General features: G+C 41.5%; 1 protein-coding gene across 1 annotated transcript in view; it reads left to right on the forward strand.

Annotated features, from left to right (window-relative positions):
* LOC144763537 (vesicular glutamate transporter 3-like) overlaps positions 1–23,065 on the forward strand; it is a 311,868-nt gene that overhangs the window by 235,820 nt on the left and 52,983 nt on the right. The window contains exon 11 of the mRNA XM_078649214.1: positions 20,594–20,704. Within this exon, the coding sequence (XP_078505340.1) occupies positions 20,594–20,704 (111 nt within the window). The remainder of the gene's footprint in view (positions 1–20,593; positions 20,705–23,065) is intronic.

The following is a 23,065-nucleotide window of genomic DNA, read 5'->3' on the forward strand; positions in this document are numbered from 1 at the left end:
TCCGTTGGTCAGGCAACACAGTTGTGAACTTTTACCATGGACTCCAACCATGCTCATGACGCACCCTGTTTATGAACTGTTATGACCTACCACAGATCATCCTCAACGTTAGTGGAGTGGAGCGACTTCAAACCAATGGGCAGGTTTCCATTGATAGGCTGCCACAGTGCGGTTGATGTCTCCAAGCCAGGATTCATGCCCTGAGCGACTAAGGTTAAATTATGAGTGCAAGTGAAGATGTCCTGCTGCAGTCTGAGTCACCAGCCCCATGTCTGCTGTCTTCCCGCTGCACAATTCCAGAGGATGATGGACCCAGTGGTATTTATTTAACAGTTGTTTACCCCCACAGGTTAGACTGGTGTTTGTTTCGTTTCTCAATAAAGTTTGGGAGGAATGTAGTGTCCTGCTAGACACGTTCTAGTCTCTCAGCAGGCACTGAGTTTACCATCCACTCCCTAGAGTGCTGGACACACATGCACACAACACCTATCCATCACAAGCATCACAAGTGACGTGACCCTGTAAATAAAAGGACCTGAGTGCATGTGCTGGTGGCCAGGTCCAGCCACTACAGACATGGGTCTGTGTCATTATTTTTAATGCATGTAGGCCTAGGGCCCAAGACCTTACAGGTGTCTTAATGCTCGGCAGCCGGGAAGATGCTGGAAATGAAAGAAAGGAGGAGGTCTCACAGCAGAGCTTATCACCGAGCGGCCATCTCCGCTCTGTATTGGCCACAACCCCAGGTACAGGACCACTGCTGGAGCCAACCACTTCCACAACTAATGCGGTCCACTGCCTGCTTTGACAACAGTCACTGACACTGCTACCCTTCGCAGGTCTACATTTATAAAACAAATACGTACTGGCAGGTTCAATTTCATTGACGTCTATTCACAAAAAAGCCAGTAGTGGCGCCCTCTGGTATACTTCAGGAATGATGTAATGTAGAATTTGTTGACAATAACATCATGCTGGCAATGCGGCTCCTAGACAAGAGAGGAGTGCCTAGCAATCCAGGATTGAACCTGGAACAAGGTGAATGATTGTTTTACACAAGACAGAACCGGCTGAGAAGGAGTGTCCACGAAATGCATCCGGGTAACCACCAAGTAATGTTCAATGCACAGAGTATTTAATGGTGGAATATGTTATGTTATCTTAAGTTATGTTATGTTAAAATATTTATAAAGCGACTAATGTAAAAAAAAAAAAAAAATATATATATATATATATATATATATATATATTTATAAAGCGCATGGCTGCCCCAGCAACGGTGCCTCCCAGTTCTATATTGTGTGGTAGAGTAGTATAGGGGGAGGCAGCTTAATGATCAGAGAATAGCAAGTCTTCACAGCCTAGTGGTCAGAGATGCTACGTGTAGGGAGAGGTAGGGCTATCCAAAGGGCAGGGACCATTGCCTTGAATGAGTGGCCACCCGCACTGGAACGGCATACCCGAGGCTCTCCGCCATATGGAGATCCCTTGAGCGCAAGGCACAGGCAGGTGCATATGGGAGACACAAGTCACTCAGAATCCTAGGGCAGAGGCCCGAAAAAATCTTGAGGGTGATGCAAAGAACTTTATGGTTTAAATATCTTTATTGAATTTAAACACACAACTATCTCCATGTACATTTAGCTGTCGTCAGTCAAGGTCTAAACAGTATAACCGGACAAAGCCAATTGAGAGCATGAGTTCAGCATTCGAGATAAGATCGGTCAATTGCTCATACATGGAATAAAAATTGTAAGAATAAGAAAAGGAAAAGAAAGCTCATCTCGGACCTCTACAAGATGGAAAGAACTTTAAAGTGGATTCTCTGTTCTATTGGCAGCCGGTGTAGCCAGCAAAGGAGATCAGAGACGTGACAGTGCTTAGGGAGCGATAACAAAGCAGCATTCTGGGCAGTTTGGATACTTTTGATCACTGACTTATTGGAGCCAAGGAACAACGCATTGCAATAGTCCGATCTAGCCAGGACAGTGGATTGAACAATCAGCTGTGGGGATCAAAAAGTCCTAGAATGGGTTTTAGGCCATGTAACAATCCGAAGCAGGTGCCTGCTATTGATTTAGCGTGGACGTCAAAGGAGAGGGTGCGATCTACCCAAACTCCCAGGTTTTTCCGGCAGTGAAATAATGAATGATTTCCAAGGCACAGGAGAGATTAACATTTAATCGCACTAATAACATTTCAGTAAATTTGACATGAGATTGGCAATGAATAATTAAAACTTAGTTCATGGTTTTAATTAATAATTGGGGGTCTCATTTGCATATAGATACACAGGAAATCACACCACAGTGCAGTGGCAGTGCTGCAACACAGCGAAATAGGGGGCACTTTCCTGGTGCGCACAGAATAACTACTTTTAGCAATCTAAACAGTGCAACAGTGTGCAGTTAGTAGGGTCGTAATGTAAAAAGTAATAGAACATAGCTCTCTCTTTACAAGTTGATAGTCTTGTTGCTTGTTTTCCATGTGAAACCAGAGTGCCTTTTCTCAATTTAGCGTTTTTCTGCATGATTTGAATTTCTCAAAGCATGCAATCTTATTTGGCCAACACTTCGGAATGCATGGATGAAGGTTAGGCAGGGTTTCCAAGCAGGGGTGGCAAATGGCTTTGTTGTGTGCAGGTAGATAACAATCAGGATGATTCCACCCGTTTTCGCTGGTTTCACATAAACAAACCATTGAAAAAAGGAAAAATGCCAGCAGAATGTCCTGTGGCATAATAATTCCTAGTATGGGCAGTAGTGGCGACTGGTACAAGACAGGGACGGGGGTGAGGCGAAATAAAGAAAAAATAAAACTTACCTGCTGGTGCCGTCGCCAGCCTTCGCAAGTCGCTGCCTCTCCTCTGCAGGTCAGGAACCACAAACATGAAGCACCCAGGCTTCCAGACGTCCCTGACCAATAACAAACTTGCTGATAGAGGCGTCATGATTGGTCCGAGCGCTGTGGTTTGGCGCTCAGAGAGAGTGTGGAAGCCTGAGCATGTTCTCCACCCAGGCTGTAATTCAGACTAGATGGAGAACATGCAAAGTGTGCATGACAGTCATGTGCACTTCAGGTGCAGCAGAAGCAGCCGCTCTTCCTTACTGTGACGCATGGAGCCCAGCCCTGCCCCACCCTAACATGGTGCTGCAGCAACTGCAATAGAAAAAATAAAATGATAATAACGCTCCGTTATTAACATTTCATTTTTTCTTTTGCAGTGCTTTAAAACAGTGGGGCAACGCTCCACTGCTGGGCAGTGACGAATGCACAGCACGAGGTATCCATTGCCACCCGTCACTGTCAGAAGCAAAAAGAATAGATGATGGACGCAATGCTGAACAAATCAAACATTCACCCCCAGTTACAGATCTGGGTTAGATCCATTATTTCTTTGCTTGCCACGCCATTCCAGTTTAGACCCAGCAATATGAAAATCAATCTTGACCTTGCTCCCCATGGGAACAGTCCAGCACGAACTGCCTGGCCAAGTCCTCCCTGGGCCAGAAAAAAGCATCTTGTGGCAGTTTCGGGGGATCACCCCTCATTAGTCAGGCTAGCTTGAATCTGGTGGCACAGAGAGCACAGGACCCATGTCTGGGCATATCCTTCACACTTAGGGTGACAAATGCAAAAAGAACTCATCACTGTCAGAACCGGAAGGTGTAAATGGTAATTGAATCAGATAAATTACACCCTCTGTCCCCTGATCGTGCCTGAAAGCAACTGTCCCAGCCTGTGCATGACGCCTGCCAGCTAGAGCACCCGGAGGACCCTGTAGATAGGCCCGGCATGCAGGATTCCATGCTAGGGAAGATGCTGTCAAGAGCATTGTCAATAGTCTGGGCAATATATTTACCATAATGCAGTTATTATTAAGGTTATACATTGACTTAACCCTCACAGTGCCCCTAGAACAACTTTGTGGGGATTTCTTCCATCCAAGGACTAACTCTGATTCTACTCAACAGGTGGGAAAAACATATGGGTGAATTTCAAATGTTCTGAAACTCGCCTGAATATTTCACGCTCCCACTGTTGCAAGTGCAATGCCTGGGTTAACAAAGGACAAATCAGGGTTAACAGTTGCTCCCTGTAGCAATCCCTAACGTTTTTGTTTAGTCTGAAATTTATTTTACACAGACTTGGAGTTCACAGGACCATTGCATTAATGCAATTTCCTTCTCTTTATTCTCTACTGCGAGATTGAGAAGGGTATCTTGGTTTGCAGTAAGTAACTCTTCACACCAGTTTCCCGCAATTTAAAGACACTAAGGCCCACATGCCTCAAAGCAAAAACCAGTCGCAAACGGGCAGATTCTCAGAATCTGCCCCTTTGCGGCCCGTATTTTTGCATTTGGATGCATCATCCCAAATGCAAAAATCGCAATTTAAGTAATCTCTAAATTGCGATTACTTAAATTGCAATTGCATTTAACGAATCGCAAATTGAGATTCCTTAAATGCAATGCATTAAAGTAAAAAAACTAGCGATTTCGCTAATAGAGGGAGCAAATTACCATGAAGTTGAACTTCATGGTAAATTGCAAAAACTTTGAGAAATGCAGTAAAGTGCATTTTTCAAAGTTCCATTTTACACACACGCATGCCCTTGGGGCATGTGTGTGTGCAAGATGTACTCATATGCAGATTTCAGGGGTGCAACAGGGTGTCCTTTTGACACCCTTGAATTTGCATTCTCAATTTGCGATTCTCTAATTGAGAATCGCAAATTGAGAATGTCTTCCCATTCATTCCTATGGGCCTCTAGGCCCGTAGGAATGAATTGGGAGGTATTCCTTAATTGCAAGTCGCAATTTACGAGTCGCAATTAGGGAATGTTTAGAAATCGCTATTTTGTAAGCGATTTCTACATGCATAGCCTTTTGCTATTCTTATTAGCGAATCCTTATTTTTCGCTAATAAGGAATCACAAATGGCATTGTTGATGCATGTGCCAGCAAATCCTAACTAGAAAATTGGAGCCTTCTGTTTTGCCAACATTGAAAATGTCAAAAGCAGGACTTTTGGGATGAGAATGTCCCTTGCATGGTAAATGGGTGTGTTCCCAATGCCATGGTTGCCCGACTGCCTGTGTAAAAAGGTATTTTATGCATTTTTGTATCTGACATCATGTAACCTACTGTGTGAGCAGAGACCTAAACCTGTCCTTGGTAAAGCAAGGTACAGAACTCGTCCTATAACATGGTGGGACGACCCAAGTGTGCCCTCATTTTAGACAATATATCACTGTCCTTTCCCTGGGTACATTATGCAAAGTGGTGGTGGCTGGGTACCATGTTTTGAGAAGTTGTAGACTCTTTTCTCAATGTCAATGAAAGTGTGGTATACCGGCCCCTCTTGTGTAAAGTTCTGCTGTAATGTGAAACACAGAACTTTAGCTGACATTTTGTATGCATATTGAATGTGTGTGTATGTGCAGCACATGTGTAGCACATGTATGGTGGAAGGACTATGTGTGGTGTACAAGTCTGTTTCCTGGGAGCAGTGAGATCCATTTTGGATACCCCTGGTTTAGAATGGCACAACACGGAGTTTGAGCGTAGCTTCCATAGACAATGGAAGTGTATTGCCTAAATTCCTGTGGATTGAGGGTGGAGATCCAGACTCTGACATGAGGAGGATTGAAGCTGAGTTTCGATTAGCAATTCCACAAGGCCCTGCCAGCAAAGGACTGCTGAGTAGTTCTTCCTGGGCACTGCCATTTGGTAGAGGGTGGGGGGAGGGGCGGGACTGCAGTTTTTGTTGCTCAAGATGAGGAAGCTAGGGCTTATCCTTTTGTCTGTCTCTGATTACTGCGTCAAGAAGGTGATGGCAGCCAGATGCAGCTTGTAGCACACTCTTCTGAAAACCCACCCATAAAGGTCTATTGGCGTTAACAAACACTTTATATTAAATTGCTCAGTCCTACTGCCTTTGCCATAACTCATAATACACAAATCAGATCTATGGCCTCTGACAAACATTTTCCAATGAACCAATCAGGCCTATTATATTTACCAGTGGCTTGTCACCATTCTGAGCTTGCTACTATCTCTCTGGGCGCGCCCTTTCCCCAAAAGGTATTCCCTCGTCTGGATTCCCCCCTCACAAAAACACATACTCTTGGGGTGCTGTTATCACTCTGAACTCTGACCAAAGCCTCTCCGGTATTGCTTTACTCATAGAAGCCCTCTCATGGTGCTGCCTTTCATGGGGTAATAAGCCGTCTTTGGTAAACCCTTTGCAGGGTGCTGTTTTAGTTGCATATTTATGGAACTACTGTCTCTATGTGCCTTCCTCTCCATGTGAAACCCTCTTGGAGTGTAGATTACTCTGTTACCTATTCCCAGTGGCACATGTCTCAGAGTACTGTTCTTCTAGTGCTGCTTTCCAAGTGTGTCGCTGCCCTCTTACTCTGGTGTTGTTTTTCAAACACTTCTCCTTTCCTGTGACACCTCTCTCTGCTTACTGTTCAGTCTACTTACTCTATGTGCTACCTTCTCTTGAGATTCAGTTATCGTCTTGAAAATTACATTTCTAGGTGCATCTTTATCTAAGTGTGCTGCTCCATAACTGGGGTAGTCCTCTCAATGAGTTACGGTCCCTTTGAGATGCTAATGCAGTGTTCCTGTTAAGCCCTTCTCAGGGTGCTGTTAAGGGTTCCTGCTTTCAGTAATACTCTCTGTGTACTCTCTGTGTGCCACAGCCCTCTTATATGGTGTATTTTATGGTGCTATCCCTGTCTCTGAAACAAACCCCTCCAGGTATTGTTATGGCTTCTCCTTCTGTATACCGACTTCTCTCTGGGTACTGCCCTCTTCCTGTGAAACATCTCTCCAGGAGCATTTTTCTCCTCAGTGAACTGTTGTTACTCCAGGTGTTACCCTCTCAGGTTGCTACAGCTCTCTCTCCTTTGTGCTATTTGCCAGAATGCTTCTACCAACCATGAAACACCTCTCAGATCACTGTTTTTCCATCCATCAGGATGCTGCACTTACTTAGAGCGACTCCCTCTGTTGCCTCTCAACTCACTGCCCCCTCCTTCTGCCCCTCTTATGGTACTATTCCCCTCATGGCGCTGCTGGTCTTTAAAAGGCACACAGCTGGCTGCCCTGTCCCTCAGGCAGCTCTGCCTTTCTTTGGCATGTCATCCACTTTGTCCTTGTTTGAGCAAACTATTTCACACACTTTCGCTCTCATGTAGTGAGATTTGTGTCACAAAACTTTCACTGTACTGCAGTGTGTCTAGCAAGTAGCATTGCTTTGCTGCTACACTGAGCTATTCCTAAACTCATCAGCTTTTTTTTATATAAAACAAACAAGTGATTTACAAAAAGCAAAATGAAATCTTAACTTGATCCTTTCACATGTTGTATGTGATTCTCTTTACTGCTCCCGCCAAGCCATAGCAAACTGTGCTCATAAATACTCTCACTTGCTAGAAGCGGAATAAAATTGCTTTTACACAGAAGGAGCTGCATTTTCAGCAGCACCCTTGTATAAAAGCAATGCCGGCTCCTGCAGGAGACAGGGAGCTGGCAGGGACCGTGAGGGCCTTCCGGCATCCCCTTCGGTCCCCATTAATACTCAGTGGGTGCCCTGGGTGGGACCAGGGCACCCAAAATAGAGGCTGGGACCCTGGTACTCCACCCCTTATTGTTTTATTAAAAAAAAGGTCCCCAGGGCCGAAATCGTCCCAGGAGGGAAGCCATGCAGCACCCCAGTCCCCTAATAAATACAATTCTTTTTTTAAAAACAAAGCCAGACTGCAAGTCGCCAGAGGCCCCAACCCCTTTCACCACCACTTTGTAAACCCAAACGCACCTCCTGGCACCCTACTGGTTGGAGGATGAAGACCCCTTGACTCCAGAGGGTCCTTGTGGGTCAACTACCCCTCCTTTTACCCCAGTGAGTTCCACACACAGGCATTGCTCAGAGGTTGTTGGAGGACATGCCCCCTTGCTCCATCACTCTGCAAACGCACCTCCTGGCAGACTACTAGTTGGGGAATGAAGTCCGCTTGCCTAAAGAGGGTCCTTGGCATCAATTACCCCTCCTGCTACCTCCAGTAAGTCCCACACATCGGGATTGCTGAGAGGTTGTCAGAGGCCACATACCCTTTCTCCACCACTCTGCAAAATTGCCTCCTAGCGCACTACTGGTTGAAGTCCTCTTGGATGCCGAGGGACCTTAGGGGCAACGAAGCCCTCCTGTTAATTCAGTACATCCCTTACAGCTGGATTCCTGAGAGCTGGTGAGAGGCACGCCCCTTTTCTCCACTACTTTACCAACGCGACTACTAGTTCAAAAACCAAAGAAATTCACTTAAAAAAACAAAGGTTACAGGGTTGTTATAGTTAGCAAACAGAATAAAACAAAACTTAGAAATTCACTGAAAAACCGAACGTTTACAGGGACGTTATAGTTAGGCTCAGATTTTACTTGTACAAAACAAGTAAATTTCAGCAGTTATTATTATTACCTGAGTTAACTATATGGTACACCCCACAATGCACTGCTTATGACCTCACAAATTGCATCACGCATGACATGGTCAGTGACATAACTGATGGCATCATCTAATGAGTCTATGAAGCAATTCCCAATGGGAGTTGTCTCCCAGTGCACCACTTTATGAGTACCCGTAGGTATAAAAAAAGCAAGCAAACACAAAGTTCATTCCAAATGAATTTGTAATGATGATTATCACTTTTTTATTACAATGTTGTAACGTTCATATGCACACTGAGAGTGCTCTTCAAACATCAATAAATACATCCACAGGTATTTCTTTCTACATCCCTATGCATTTCGGGCTCATCCAGCCCTTCATCAGGGGAATTCTCTATGAAAAAATGAAAAACTGACTGTTTTCAGGGAGATGTCTCCTATTCATAAGACAAGTTAAACAAAATACTTCCATATGTCTGGGTTATTACTAGGTGAATCAAGTTGTCCCCATGCTTGTGAGGAACAAGATGCAGGTCAAATATGAGTCATAAATCTCCATGCGTGCATAGTGCTCGTTTAAATTACCGAATCCGGTGTAGTATTACTGTGAACTACGAATTTTTTAAAGAAAAAAGGAAAGACCAACGCCCAAGATAGACCAAGTGAAAACAAAAGGTGTTACTTGCTCATATACATCAAGATAGAAAACAAACTTCATGTAAACCGTTAGTACCAACCGCAAAGTGCCGGCATGATAATCAGAAACGCGGTGAAATAGTCAGTGATATCGAAAGGTTAGTACTCACTAGAAACGTAGTGTTAAAACGCCATTAACAACGAGTTCCCACTGGCGTTTAGAGCCCGAAGTTACCGGTGTTCATGCTTGATAAAGCACGCCGAGTGCATTGAGGTAAACATCAACAAGGGACTGGCAAGCAGTCCACCAATGTGGGGGCCATTTTGGAACAGTAAAGAGATTAATAAGAAGGTGAAGAACAGTTATAGGCATGACGGCCATTCTAAAGCAGTAAAAGTAATCGGAAGACAATGTTGTACAGGCAAATTGTCAACCTTAAAGAAAAAAATAGAAAAATATAAAGATGTCCAATGGGTGAAAAAGAACAAATAAACACAGTGTCAAATGTGCAAATGTAAATCTGGAAACAAAAATGTTAGCATTCATGCACGTTATATTTGAGAGAGTCATTTCTTGTAAGGCATCATAAGTCTGTTCAAATATAGCACAGGAATTCCATACGATCATTTAGCCCTGTGGGCTGCATCGTGCTCAGGTAACGTATCCAAAAGTTTTCTCTTTGGAGCAATTTGTTCTTGGGGTTAAGGCCCTTGGTATTGACAACATTCTCAAGTATCATGAATTGTAGTTGGGCTATGTTGTGTCTGTGTTACAGAAAGTGCATGGCCACGGAGGATTTCATATTAGCAGTTCTTATGTTGCTCTTATGCTCCCGAATTCTGATTCTTATCTTCCTTTCGCTATGTCCAACATAGCACAGGCCACATGGGCACTTCAGTAAATAGATTACATTCGACGTGTTGCATTTCGCGTTGACTTTTAACTTAATTTTGTAACCTTTCATGGGGTGGTGTAAGATGTTACCCTTTATGACATTATTGCAGTTGCTGCAATTGTAGCATGGTTGCAGTCCTTTATACCTTAAAGGTAAACATTCAGTCTTGGGATGAGTTAATAGTCCTTTAATGTTAGGGCCTCGAGTGTAAGCAAAAATCGGTATATGTTCAAATAATCCCCTAAAGTCGGATTCCTTACTCAATAGTGGCCAGTGTCTTAAGATTATACGTCGATATTTGTTACTCAGAGTGGAATATTTAGAAACCACTGTACTGCGTTTTTGTTCAATCTTGGGTTTTGATTTGAGTAAGTCTTCTCTCTTCATCAATTCACACTTTGATTTAGCGTTGTTCACTTTCTCATCCGGATATCCTCAATCTTTAAATCTTTGACACATGATGTTGATTTGTTTTTTACACTCGGTTTCATCAGAGATGATACGTTTAACTCTCATAAGCTGAGATAAGGGAAGATTGTTTCTGAGATTCTGCCTGTGGAAACTCGAGTAATGGAGAGTGCTGTTGCGATCAGTGTCTTTCCTGTATAAGGTAGTTTGAAATTTCATGTTCTCCAATGTTACCTGTACATCAAGGTAATGGACAGTGCTCCGATCATAGGCCCATGTAAATTGAATACGGTCATTGATGTTGTTCAAACCTGTTAAGAAGTGCAAAAGTTCCCTTTCTGATCCAGACCACAATAGAAAAATGTCATCGATATATCGGGTATACAGTCTACCGGAATGAGCCCATTCTGGTAGGTTGAGGATGTTGTTCTGTTCAAAAAAGTGCATGAATAGGTTCGCGTAGACTGGGGCGGCACAGTTGCCCATCGAGGTCCCGTTAAGTTGTAGGTAGCATGTGTCTCTCCAGGTGAAATAACTTTGATATAAGGTAAACCCTAATAGTTCCATCAAAAACGGTTGAAGTGTCGGGCTGATGTCAGAATTCAAAATGGCATTTTCTGTGGCTTCTATCCCTAGGTTGTGCAGGATGGACGTTTACAACGACTTAACGTCGACGGTACATAACCAGTATTCTTCGCAAGTTGATAACTCCAAATTTTCAAGTTTGTTAAAAAATTGAGTGGTGTCCCGTATGTATGTAGGTGTTCTTACCACCAGATGTTGTAGATGTTTATTCAGCAGCTTCCCAACTGGCTCATGGATACTGCCCCTCGTGGAGACAATTGGGCTAAATGGAGGTCTGTGTAGGTCCTTGTGGACCTTGGGTAACATATATAATGAAGGAGTTTTTGGATGTTCCTGGGTCAAGTACCGTTTGTTTTTTTCCGTGATCACATTGTCTTCCAGAGCCTTTTGAAGAATGATTTCAAGTGTTTGTTTGAATTCTTCAGTTGGATTCATGTCCAATGGTGCATAGGTGGTGAGGTCCGTTACATGCAGGTGTACTTGTTGATAATAGAATTCACTGTCCATTATAACTAAAGCGCCACCTTTATCTGCATTTTGGCACACAATGTCTTTGTTCTCAGCCATCTTTTTCTATAAGGTTCTTTCCTTAACCGTCAAGTTACTGTGTTTCAGTTTGTTTTGAAACTGTAAAGTTGTTATATCTTGTTTCACCAAGTTCTCTAAAGTGTCAATCAACTTGTGACTGATAGGAGCCATAAAGGTGCTGCGTGGACGTAAGTCCAACAAGGTGGTGTCAGGTTGAGTCTCAACTGTGATTATATTCTCAAAATAATGACGAAGTCTGATATTTCTCATCAATTTGAAAAAAACTCACTTCTAATTCAAGAGTGTTAGAGTTGGTGGTTGGTACAAATGATTGACCCTTTTGCAAAGTCTTGATTTCCAATTCAGTAAATGTCTGTGACGAGATGTTAATGACTAGGTTGTTGAATTCGGTCATCTTTTCTTGACCTTCCTTTTCTCTGGCTCTTTTGTTTTTTCGACTGTTTTTTCCCCGCCGGGGTCTTCCTGTACCTCTCGGCCCCCTTCTAAAAAAGGAACCGCAGGTTCAGAGGTAACAATATTCTCCAGTGTAGTAGCAAGTCTAGGAGGTTGTTTGTTTGATTGTACCTCGTTATCAGATGAAGAAGTTTCTGTGGCAGAGTAGGGATTGTACGCTTTGGGTTGGCGTCGGCGGGCAGTCACAAGTTGATTGACACTTTCGAGAACTTGGTGAAACAAGATATAACAACTTTACAGATTCAAAACAAACTGAAACACAGTAACTTGACGGTTAAGGAAAGAACCCTATTGAAAAATATGGCTGAGAACAAAGACATTGTGTGCCAAAACGCAGATAAAGGTGGCGCTTTAGTTATAATGGACAGTGAATTCTATTATCAACAAGTACACCTGCATGTAATGGACCTCACCACCTATGCACCATTGGACATGAATCCAACTGAAGAATTCAAACAAACACTTGAAATCATTCTTCAAAAGGCTCTGGGAGACAATGTGATCACGGAAAAAACCAAACGGTACTTGACCCAGGAACATCCAAAAACTCCTTCGTTATATATGTTACCCAAGATCCACAAGGACCTACACAGACCTCCATTTAGACCAATTGTCTCCACGAGGGGCAGTATCCATGAGCCAGTTGGGAAGCTGCTGGATAAACATCTACAACCTCTGGTGGTAAGAACACCTACATACATATGGGACACCACTCAATTTTTGAACAAACTTGAAAATTTGGAGTTATCAACCTGTGAAGAATATTGGTTATGTACCGTCGACGTTAAGTCGTTGTATACGTCCATCCCGCACAACCTAGGGATTAAGGCCACAGAAAATGCCATTTTGAATTCTGACATCAGCCCGACACTTCAACCGTTTTTGATGGAACTATTAGGGTTTACCTTATATCAAAGTTATTTCACCTGGAGAGACACATGCTACCTACAACTTAACGGGACCTCGATGGGCAACTGTGCCGCCCCAGTCTACGCGAACCTATTCATGCACTTTTTTGAACAGAACAACATCCTCAACCTACCAGAATGGGCTCATTCCGGTAGACTGTATATCCGATATATCGATTAAATTTTTCTATTATGGTCTGGATCAGAAAGGGAACTTTTGCACTTCTTAGAAGGTTTGAACAACATCAATGACCGTATTCAATTTACATGGGCCTATGATCGGAGCACTGTCCATTACCTTGATGTACAGATAACATTGGAGAACATGAAATTTCAAACTACCTTATACAGGAAAGACACTGACCGCAACAGCACTCTCCATTACTCGAGTTTCCACAGGCAGAATCTCAGAAACAATCTTCCCTTATCTCAGCTTATGAGAGTTAAACGTATCATCTCTGATGAAACCGAGTGTAAAAAACAAATCAACATCATGTGTCAAAGATTTAAAGATCGAGGATATCCGGATGAGATAGTGAACAACACTTAATCAAAGTGTGAATTGATGAAGAGAGAAGACTTACTCAAATCAAAACCCAAGATTGAACAAAAACGCATGACAGTGGTTTCTAAATATTCCACTCTGAGTAACAAATATCGACGTATAATCTTAAGACACTGGCCACTATTGAGTAAGGAATCCGACTTTAGGGGATTATTTGAACATATACCGATTTTTGCTTACACTCGAGGCCCTAACATTAAAGAACTATTAACTCATCCCAAGACTGAATGTTTACCTTTAAGGTATAAAGGACTGCAACCATGCTACAATTGCAGCAACTGCAATAATGTCATAAAGGGTAACATCTTACACCACCCCATGAAAGGTTACAAAATTAAGTTAAAAGTCAACGCAACATGCAACACGTCGAATGTAATCTATTTACTGAAGTGCCCATGTGGCCTGTGCTATGTTGGACATACCGAAAGGAAGATAAGAATCAGAATTCTGGAGCATAAGAGCAACATAAGAACTGCTAATATGAAATCCTCCGTGGCCATGCACTTTCTGGAACACAGACACAACATAGCTCAACTGCAATTCATGATACTTGAGAATGTTGTCATTACCGAGGGCCTTAACTCCAATAACAAATTGCTCCAAAGAGAAAACTTTTGGATACGTTACCTGAGCACGATGCAGCCCACAGGGCTAAAGGATCGTATGGAATTCCTGTGCTAGATTTGAACAGACTTATGATGCCTTACAAGAAATGACTTTCTTAAATATAATGTGCATGAATGCTAACATTTTTGTTTCCAGATTTACGTTTGCACATTTGACACTGTGTTTATTTGTTCTTTTTCATTCATTGGACATCTTTATATTTTTCTACTTTTTTCTTTAAGGTTGACAATTTGCCTGTACAACATTGTCTTCCGATTACTTTTACTGCTTTAGAATGGCCGTCATGCCTATAACTGTTCTTCACCTTCTTATTAATCTCTTTACTGTTCCAAAATGGCCCCCTCATTGGTGGACTGCTTGCCAGTCCCTTGTTGATGTTTACCTCAATGCACTCGGCGTGCTTTATCAAGCATGAACACCGGTAACTTCGGGCTCTAAACGCCAGTGGGAACTCGTGGTTAATGGCGTTTTAACACTACGTTTCTAGTGAGTACTATCCTTTCGATATCACTGACTATTTCACCGCGTTTCTGATTATCATGCCGGCACTTTGCGGTTGGTACTAACGGTTTACATGAAGTTTGTTTTCTATCTTGATGTATATGAGCAAGTAACACCTTTTGTTTTCACTTGGTCTATCTTGGGCGTTGGTCTTTCCTTTTTTCTTTAAAAAATTCGTAGTTGACAGTAATACTACACCGGATTCGGTAATTTAAACTAGCACTATGCACGCATGGAGATTTATGACTCATATTTGACCTGCATCTTGTTCCTCATGAGCACGGGGACAACTTGATTTTCCTAGTAATAACCCAGACATATGGAAGTATCTTGTTTAACTTGTCTTATGAATAGGAGACATCTCCCTGAAAACAGTCCGTTTTTCATTTTTTCATAGAGAATTCCCCTGATGAAGGGCTGGATGAGCCCAAAATGCATAGTGATGTAGAAAGAAATACCTGTGGATGTATTTATTGATGTTTGAAGAGCACTCTCACTGCGCATATGAACGTTACGACATTGTAATGAAAAAGTGACAATCATCATTACAAATTCATTTGGAATTAACTTTGTGTTTGCTTGAACTTTTTTATACCTACGGGTACTCATAAAGTGGTGCACTGGGGGACAACTCCCCTTGGGAATTGCTTCATAGAGTTTACTCCAACGCTGATTTGTCTAGACAGCGAAGCCCTAGTTTGCACACAACAACCTCTTAACTCTTCAACCGGTTTACATTAGCGGTGCGTGCCTTACCCTTTCATCATCTAATGAGTGTAAGTATTTTCCAAGAGTTTATGACTGTTAAACATATATGCTAACCTTCTACAAAAGTTACATTAGCACACTAGGTGCACTATTACTGGGTGATACTACTTCTAACATAACAAATGTACACAGGAAGTGTGAGCAGGGCTGTATGGACACATTTCTGCATATACATGTGGCAACAAAAAAACATATGTTTAAGACAATGTAATAATAGAGACCAATGTAAGCATGACGAGATGATCCTCTGCTAGAGTGTGTTCCTTTTTATTCGTGCCCAAACCTTTTCTAATTTTCTAAAAAGTCCTATATATAGAACACCGCAATATTTATTTTTGACCTTTTTCTTGTTCACAACAACCATTTTAACCAGGAAGGTCGTGAACAGGAAAATTGTAATGAAAAATTACCCATTTTGATTTTTTTTTAAAAATCTTTTTATTATTTTGCATCAAGGGGGTACATCAAACAAATTATACAACAAGATATAAACATAAGTGACAAAAAAATTACAGAAAAAAATAGTTTTATGATATAATGAATCCCCATATTCTGTCCACTTTCCATTTAGCCTGTAGACCCCTAGTATTTGCCAGAGCGTATTCCATATTATGTATCTCTTTAACAAGACTCCACCACTCAGTAACCTTTGGTGAATTTTGTTGAACCCAATCTCTAGCAATAGTCAGTCTGGCACAAGTGATTAAAATATTCAGTAAATCACATTATATATTATTTTCCCCTGACGTTCCTATAAATACATCTTTTAACGAGAGCATAATAGGAATACCAAGTTTAGTGGAAATAACTTTAGTTACTCCATTCCAGAATTCAACAAGATTTGGGCACGAAAAAAGCATATGAATAATATCGGCTCCTTTCAAATCACATTTGGGACATTTTGTACGATCGCTGAAGTTATTATTCGATGCCCATTTGAGAATCCGATCCGGTGTGTGATATAAATGACATATGGTTTTAAATAACTGTAGTTTAAGATTTGAGGATTGAACAGCAAGATTGAGGCTGTTTAAAGAGGAAATAATAAAGTCTGGTGTTATTTCCATTGTAAGCTTATTAGTCAATTTTTCCGCCAATTTTTGTATGTCATTAGTATTATATCCAGAGAATATTTTGTACCCTATACTAATCAATGCCTTATCTTCTTCCCTATACATACAATTCCATACTTCAGATTCAGTCAAAGAAGTAAGTTCTATCTTCCTCAAAAAATAATCCCTAATTTGAAAATATTTAAATCTTGCCCCTTCTTGCAGTTTATAGCAAGCTTTCAATCTTTCAAACGACAAAAATCCCCTATGATCATATAGGTCTCCAAGTAAATTAATGCCAGATTTGGAAAATACACCACCTATTGTGTCTTGAAATATTTCCGGAAAGCCAGGATTAGACCATAGAGGAGTTTTATCATGAAATAAAGATATCTTGCTTTTAGTAAGAATGGAGCGCCAAATGTAAGTGGTAACCCGCACCGTCTTAAATGTAACTCGTTTAAAATAATTGGGGTCATTTAGTCTATAGAAAAACATAGTTGCGTCTGCTCCTAACAAAAACTTATGAAAATATAGACATTTGTCAGGGATCAACAAGCTACGAAAGCGGGTCATAAAAGAGGACCAATAATAATATCTAATATCTGGAAGGCCCAATCCACCTTGATCATAAGGGGCTTTAAGAAGAGATATAGCTCGTCGTGCTTTCTTGTAGCCCCAAATAAAGCTACTAATAATGCCCTCAAGCCTACAAAAATAAGAATTGTTTACCCTTAAGGGAATAGAACGAAAAAGGTAAAGATATTTAGGCAATATTTTCGTTTTAACCAAATTTATTCGGCCAATAATACTCAATGGGAGCTTATGCCATTTCTTAAATAATATAGCAGTTTCCTTTAATAACGGTTCGTAATTTAATGCTACAATTTCATCTATATTTGACGAAATTTTGAACCCCAGGTAAGTTGCTACTTCGCATATCCCTGTCATCGACGATGGTTATTGATGATTCAGGATGATTTGAGTCTTACTGGTGTTCAAGCGATAGCCAGACACTAAGCCATATTTCCCCGCTTCTACCAAGATGCCTGTCATAGTTTCAGGAACATTTGTGGAAAAGAAGGCAATATCATCCGCATATACAGTTATATCAAGAGAATTTAAACCATTTACAAAAGAGCTTGGTTTTGAAGTGCAATGAGGAAGGGTTCCATACCTAAGGCAAATAATAAGGGTGATAGAGGACACCCCTGTCGCGTCCCTCGCCCAATCATGAAAGTGGAAGAACATTTGCCCATATAGGAAACTTTTCCCAACGGCACATCATATAATGATTGAATCCATTTCAAAAATTGACCCTGTATGCCAAACGCTTGCAGCACTGCCCATATAAAATCCCACCCCACTCGGTCAAATGCTTTCTCTGCATCTAATAGAATCATACCGAGTGGGGTGGGTTCAGTTCTTGCCAGGTCGAACGCAGAAATGGCCATATTGATATGTGCCGTGGTGTCTCTTTTAGGTATAAACCCATGTTGTTGGGGTGAAACCATATAAGACATTAATGGTGCAAGTCGGGTTGCTAATATTTTTGCATACATTTTTGCATCGCTATTAATAAGCGAAATTGGCCGATAGGAACCTCTCTCCTGTGATGGTTTACCCTTCTTTAAAAAAAAGATAATTTGGGTGAGGTTCCACGATTTTGGGGCCTGTTCTCCATTACCAATTGCTTGGATAACTCTGATAAGCAGTGGAATTAGCTCTTCCATACAGTTTTTATATAGCTCTAATGGGATGCAATCCTCTCCCACAGCTTTGCCATTTGCTAGCGAATTAATTGCTGTTTTAATTTCTATTGCTGTAATATCAACCCCCAGCTGATCAGATTGTTCAACCTCCAGAGTTTTGGCTTTATTTAGTGTTATGTAGTTTCTAATATTATCTTCTTTAGCTACGACTTCTGGCGTATATAGCTCTTGATAGTAAGATGCAAATTGTTGTAATATTAGTTTAGGATCCTGAAACATCTGATTGTTATCCCCTTTAATTTCCTTAATAGCATTTTGAGCACGGTCTTCAGCCACTTTATAAGCTAAAACTTTACCACTTTTCTCCCCATTTTCGTATTGGTTAAGTTGATATTTTTTTAATTTGATAATACTTTTTTCCCTAAAGATATTTTTCATCGAAAAATTACCCATTTTGAACATTAAAAAAAAATAATGCAGAGCGGCTGACATGATATGGTGGACCAGACACCATTACATTTTAACTGGAAGCGCACCTCCTCCCCCCGCTTTGTTAGCTGGAGCAGGCATGATGTTAGGGAGCCCTGTTAGGCAAAAAGAGATTAGGTTGCAGGGAGTCAAACTCACCAGTTCCATTTAAATGTGACTCTGAAACACAGCCACAACACTGGCTTTGTTGTCTCATAACTGTATGCACGAGACCAGCTGCCCCTCGGGGGCTGTAGTCTACAGGCTCATTTGTGCTATTTGTGAGTGGCCTGTGTTGAACTGCAACCTCCAGGGCTCCTTTCTTAAGCATGTGACACTGGGTGCCATGACCTATTGCAGATTCTGATTGGCTGCAGCCTGAGAGAGCAGTGAAGCTTCGATGTAAGCAGCTCTGTGACGCTTTGAAGGAAACCAGATAAGTAATTTAAATCTGGTTGAAGGAACTTTACACGATGTATCACATTGTTGGCCTACGTATAATTATACATATTTAATACCTTTTTGATTAACATAAACCCTAATTCATGATGGGCCTATTTTTTTTTTTAATGAAACCAATGATTTAGTCCCAGTTATGATGCCAGAAATGTGGCAAATTGATTGTGATTCTGGCATAATTTTATATGTACCAATAGATAACCTAATTGTTTCACTTTTTGCCACAGGTTTACAAGCATTTGTAGGTAATTTGGACTGTAACAAAAGTTGTTCTCCATTCTCTTCTATGATAGCAGGAAAACAGGGCAATAGCTTTTCATTTTTCACATTAGTGCTAACTGTACGAGTCTAAGGCTCTTGTTTAGCGTAGTGTGGGTGATATAAGTAATATAACACTGTTTAACTGAGTTACTCGGTTGGGCTCGGTATTATTACCCCTGATTTAGCCATTTATGAGCATATGTTGGAAGCCTGCTTACTGCAAGGTTTCACATTCAATTTCATGTTTAATTTACTTACCACTAGGAACATAGGAACCCCCCTGCTTTAGCAGCTACAGCTGAATGGAGTTCTTGTTGGGCCTCTTCTGTCTGCAACTCAGCAGACAAAGGCTCATAAATAACGTGAAAGAGTGGATGGTTGGTTGGTTCAGTAAGTGAAGGGATGAATGGGATAGGATGGGTGAGTGGAAGGGTGGATGGATGAGAGAAATAATTGATGGATGGGTGAGAGGGTAGATAGATGAATGTGAGGTTGGATGAATAAGTGAAAGAATGGATGAATAAAAGCGAGGATGGATAATGAGTAAAAGGGTGAACGGATGATGACAAAGGGTGGATGGGTCGAGTGAAAGGATGGATAGATAAACGGAATGAAAGGGAGGATGGATGGATGAAAGGGTGAATGGATAAGTGCAAGAATGACTGAATATAAGCGAGCCTCGGTGGATAAAAGGGTGAATGGATGGATGAGTGAATGGATGAATGGATAGGTTTGGATACGGATGGGTGGAGGAAATGGTAAAAGACTGAATTATAGATGAAAGGATGAATGGTTGACAGAATTTAAATGTGACATATTGTGGATTTATGCAGGTGGATGGAAGGAAGAATGGGTAGATTCTTGGAAGAAAAAAGTAAGAGAGCACTTTTGGGGTAGGTCGTGATGACTTGTTTTGTTTGCTTGGTGCCATAAAAACTTTGGTTTGAAGTGGGGATATTTTAATTGTCTTGCTACTCCCTTGCTCCTGCATCATCTGGAGGACTTTCATTGAAAATTCACCCCCACAGCAGTAGAGAAGTCTCAGTGGGGAAGAAAGGTTGTTTCCAGTCTGGCAGAGTTAGAGTCTCTACTACCTGACTGCTTTAGTAGCCACTCTGGCAAACTACTGTTGTTGGAATGTCTGTACAATTGCAGATCAGCTCACGACACTCACATTTGAGTTTGCTGAGTTGAGAGCTTTTTTCGTTATCTCTGGTAGCTCAACTAGTGTTTATCATCAGTGTTAATTACAATGCTGTATTTAATAGGAACTGTTTTTACATTTCAGGTTTTGGAATGGAAGCAACCTTGCTTTTGGTGGTTGGATATTCCCACACAAAACCAGTGGCCATTTCCTTCTTAGTGCTGGCAGTAGGATTTAGTGGATTTGCTATCTCAGGTAAACGTTGCTATCAAATTTGTACTGTTGTTGTGTAATATGACTTTAAGAACCAAGAATCTTATCCAATGGATAGCACTAAAATCTTAAATTATGATTGAGCTCTTAATGCAATAAAACCCATCTAGCTATCATGTAGTAAATAGACCCAATTGACGCAATGACCACCCATCATTCAATCTATATTGGTACAATACGAATTGAACTACATATGTGTGTGAAAGTCACACCTAACTGTATATGAAGGATATGTTTGGGTTAACATGGATAATTATGAGGAATATGGATCAGGGTACATTTTTGTGGCATACGAGATGCGACTGCTAATGGTTTTGATATGTATCACTTGTACATAACTCGTGCAAATCAATCAGACCACATGTTATGTTATGTTATATTACAGGGGACCTCAAGAGCACACGTTCACCAGACAGTTTCTTGGTGCTGAGAGCACCAGCAGCAACATGAAAAGAACAATTAATCGTAGGCCTGTTTGAAAATCCATGTTTTTAACCGGGTTTTGAAATCTCGTAGGAAGTGCCGGCCCTATTGTTGTATGGGAAGGAGTTCCAGACGCTTGTAGCTAGCACAGCATACTTTCTTCCCACAATCTTTTCCTATTGAATTTGAGAATCTCTAAGAGAGTGTGGTGTGCTGATAGAGATTACTCCTGGGGTTAAAGGCCCAGATGCATTTTAAGAAATCCCTATTTTTTAAGCGAGATCTTCATGCATAGCATTTTGCTATTCCTTATTTCGCAATCCTTATTTTTCGCTAATAAGGAATTGCAAAATGGGTGCTTGATGCATCAGGGGGATAGTTCCGTATTTTAGAATGCGCAAAGGTGGGGCTTTTACCAGCGGCGGATTTTAAAGATCATACATCCTGTTTAAAACAAGGTTCTCAGACCAACTAGGAGCCAGTTCAGTTCTTTTAGCAAAGCGTTATTATGACAGTAGCTAGGTTGTTGATAGAACAATCTGCTGCTTGGTTTTGGGCGAGCTGCAGTCTTTCGCTCAGGCCCCCAGGCAGACCTAAGTAGAGAGCACTGGCATAATGAACAAGCATTTGCAATGCAATAGGTCTCGCAGTTGTGAGAGTTTGAGCTATTGGCATTGTAAATGGCAATGGCTTTTATTTACGTGTTGGTTTTTAAAACATAAATGAAAGCCATTGTCATCTACAATGCCAACAGCTTAAACTCTCGCAAATGCGAGACTTATTGCATTGCAAATGCTTGTTGTTAGGCCCTTCTGCTCTAAGGTTCCAGTAGACCAGTTACAAATAGGATCTAATGCATCCATAAATTTAACATGAGTTTTTGGACATTCCTTATATAGCTCCATCAGTAAAAAAAAAAAAACCACGCTGTAATGCTAAATAACTAATACTAACTGAAACCAACTGACAGCATCTGACACACATTACGAGCTCCGAGATTCATCTGGAATTAACTGCAGTTTTCTCCACATCACTGAAAAAGATGTCTAAAAACCCACATGCCAGAAACGGGGTCCAGCCGAAACCATTTACAGTTGATTAATCTGGAATTTCCCTTCGAGTATTCTTAAAAATAATTAGCCCTCATTTTAGGCAGAAAAGTCCACAGATACAGGCTAAGCAACACCTAGGTATTTTGTGGTCGGGTTGGCATAGGAGCCATACCTCTGGCCGCGTGCACTTTCTTGACCTCCCATTTCTCTTCCGGGGTCGTCACTTTCAAGAATAAGATATTCATCTTTGGCTGGTAGACAGCAATCTCCTCTGAGGCTGACATTCTACAGGTGATTTGCGGCGCACTTTTGGGGCATGCCTTAAAAGAACTTGCACCACTCCTTCCTCTGACTCTTTTACAACAAGCCCGACCCGCACCCTCCCGCGCCACAGACACACAAAGAACTGGAAGGTACCCGCGTCTTAAACGCTCCCATAGGGTAACTCCGTGGCCAGCCATTGCAGGAGAATACTAAAAATACACGCCCTCGTGGCTATGAAAGATCACGCAAAGTAATGTCCTGGAGTTCATTCATGACGGGCTGTGTACAGTGTTAGAATTTAGTCGCATGCCTAAAATATCTGTGAAACATCACGACTTAACTTACAGAATGGCCCGAGTCTGCCAAAAACAAAGGCTACGCGCTGGGAATAACGCTGACATACTCTGGCGCGCACTCGCAGCTTTCTGGCTCTTCCCGCGCCCCAAAGGCAGTAGGTTATACTGAAGGCCAACAATGACGGCTGCAAATATTTTCCTCGTGCTGTCAATACGTACACTTTATATTTATAGCGTTGCACTTCGGGGTGTACTGGACACACGCACGCGGGCACGAAGCAAACACCCGAGCATGTGCAGGGAAGCCA

Source organism: Lissotriton helveticus, chromosome 1_1 (assembly GCF_964261635.1).
Source record: "Lissotriton helveticus chromosome 1_1, aLisHel1.1, whole genome shotgun sequence".
Classification (NCBI taxonomy): Eukaryota; Metazoa; Chordata; class Amphibia; order Caudata; family Salamandridae; genus Lissotriton; species Lissotriton helveticus.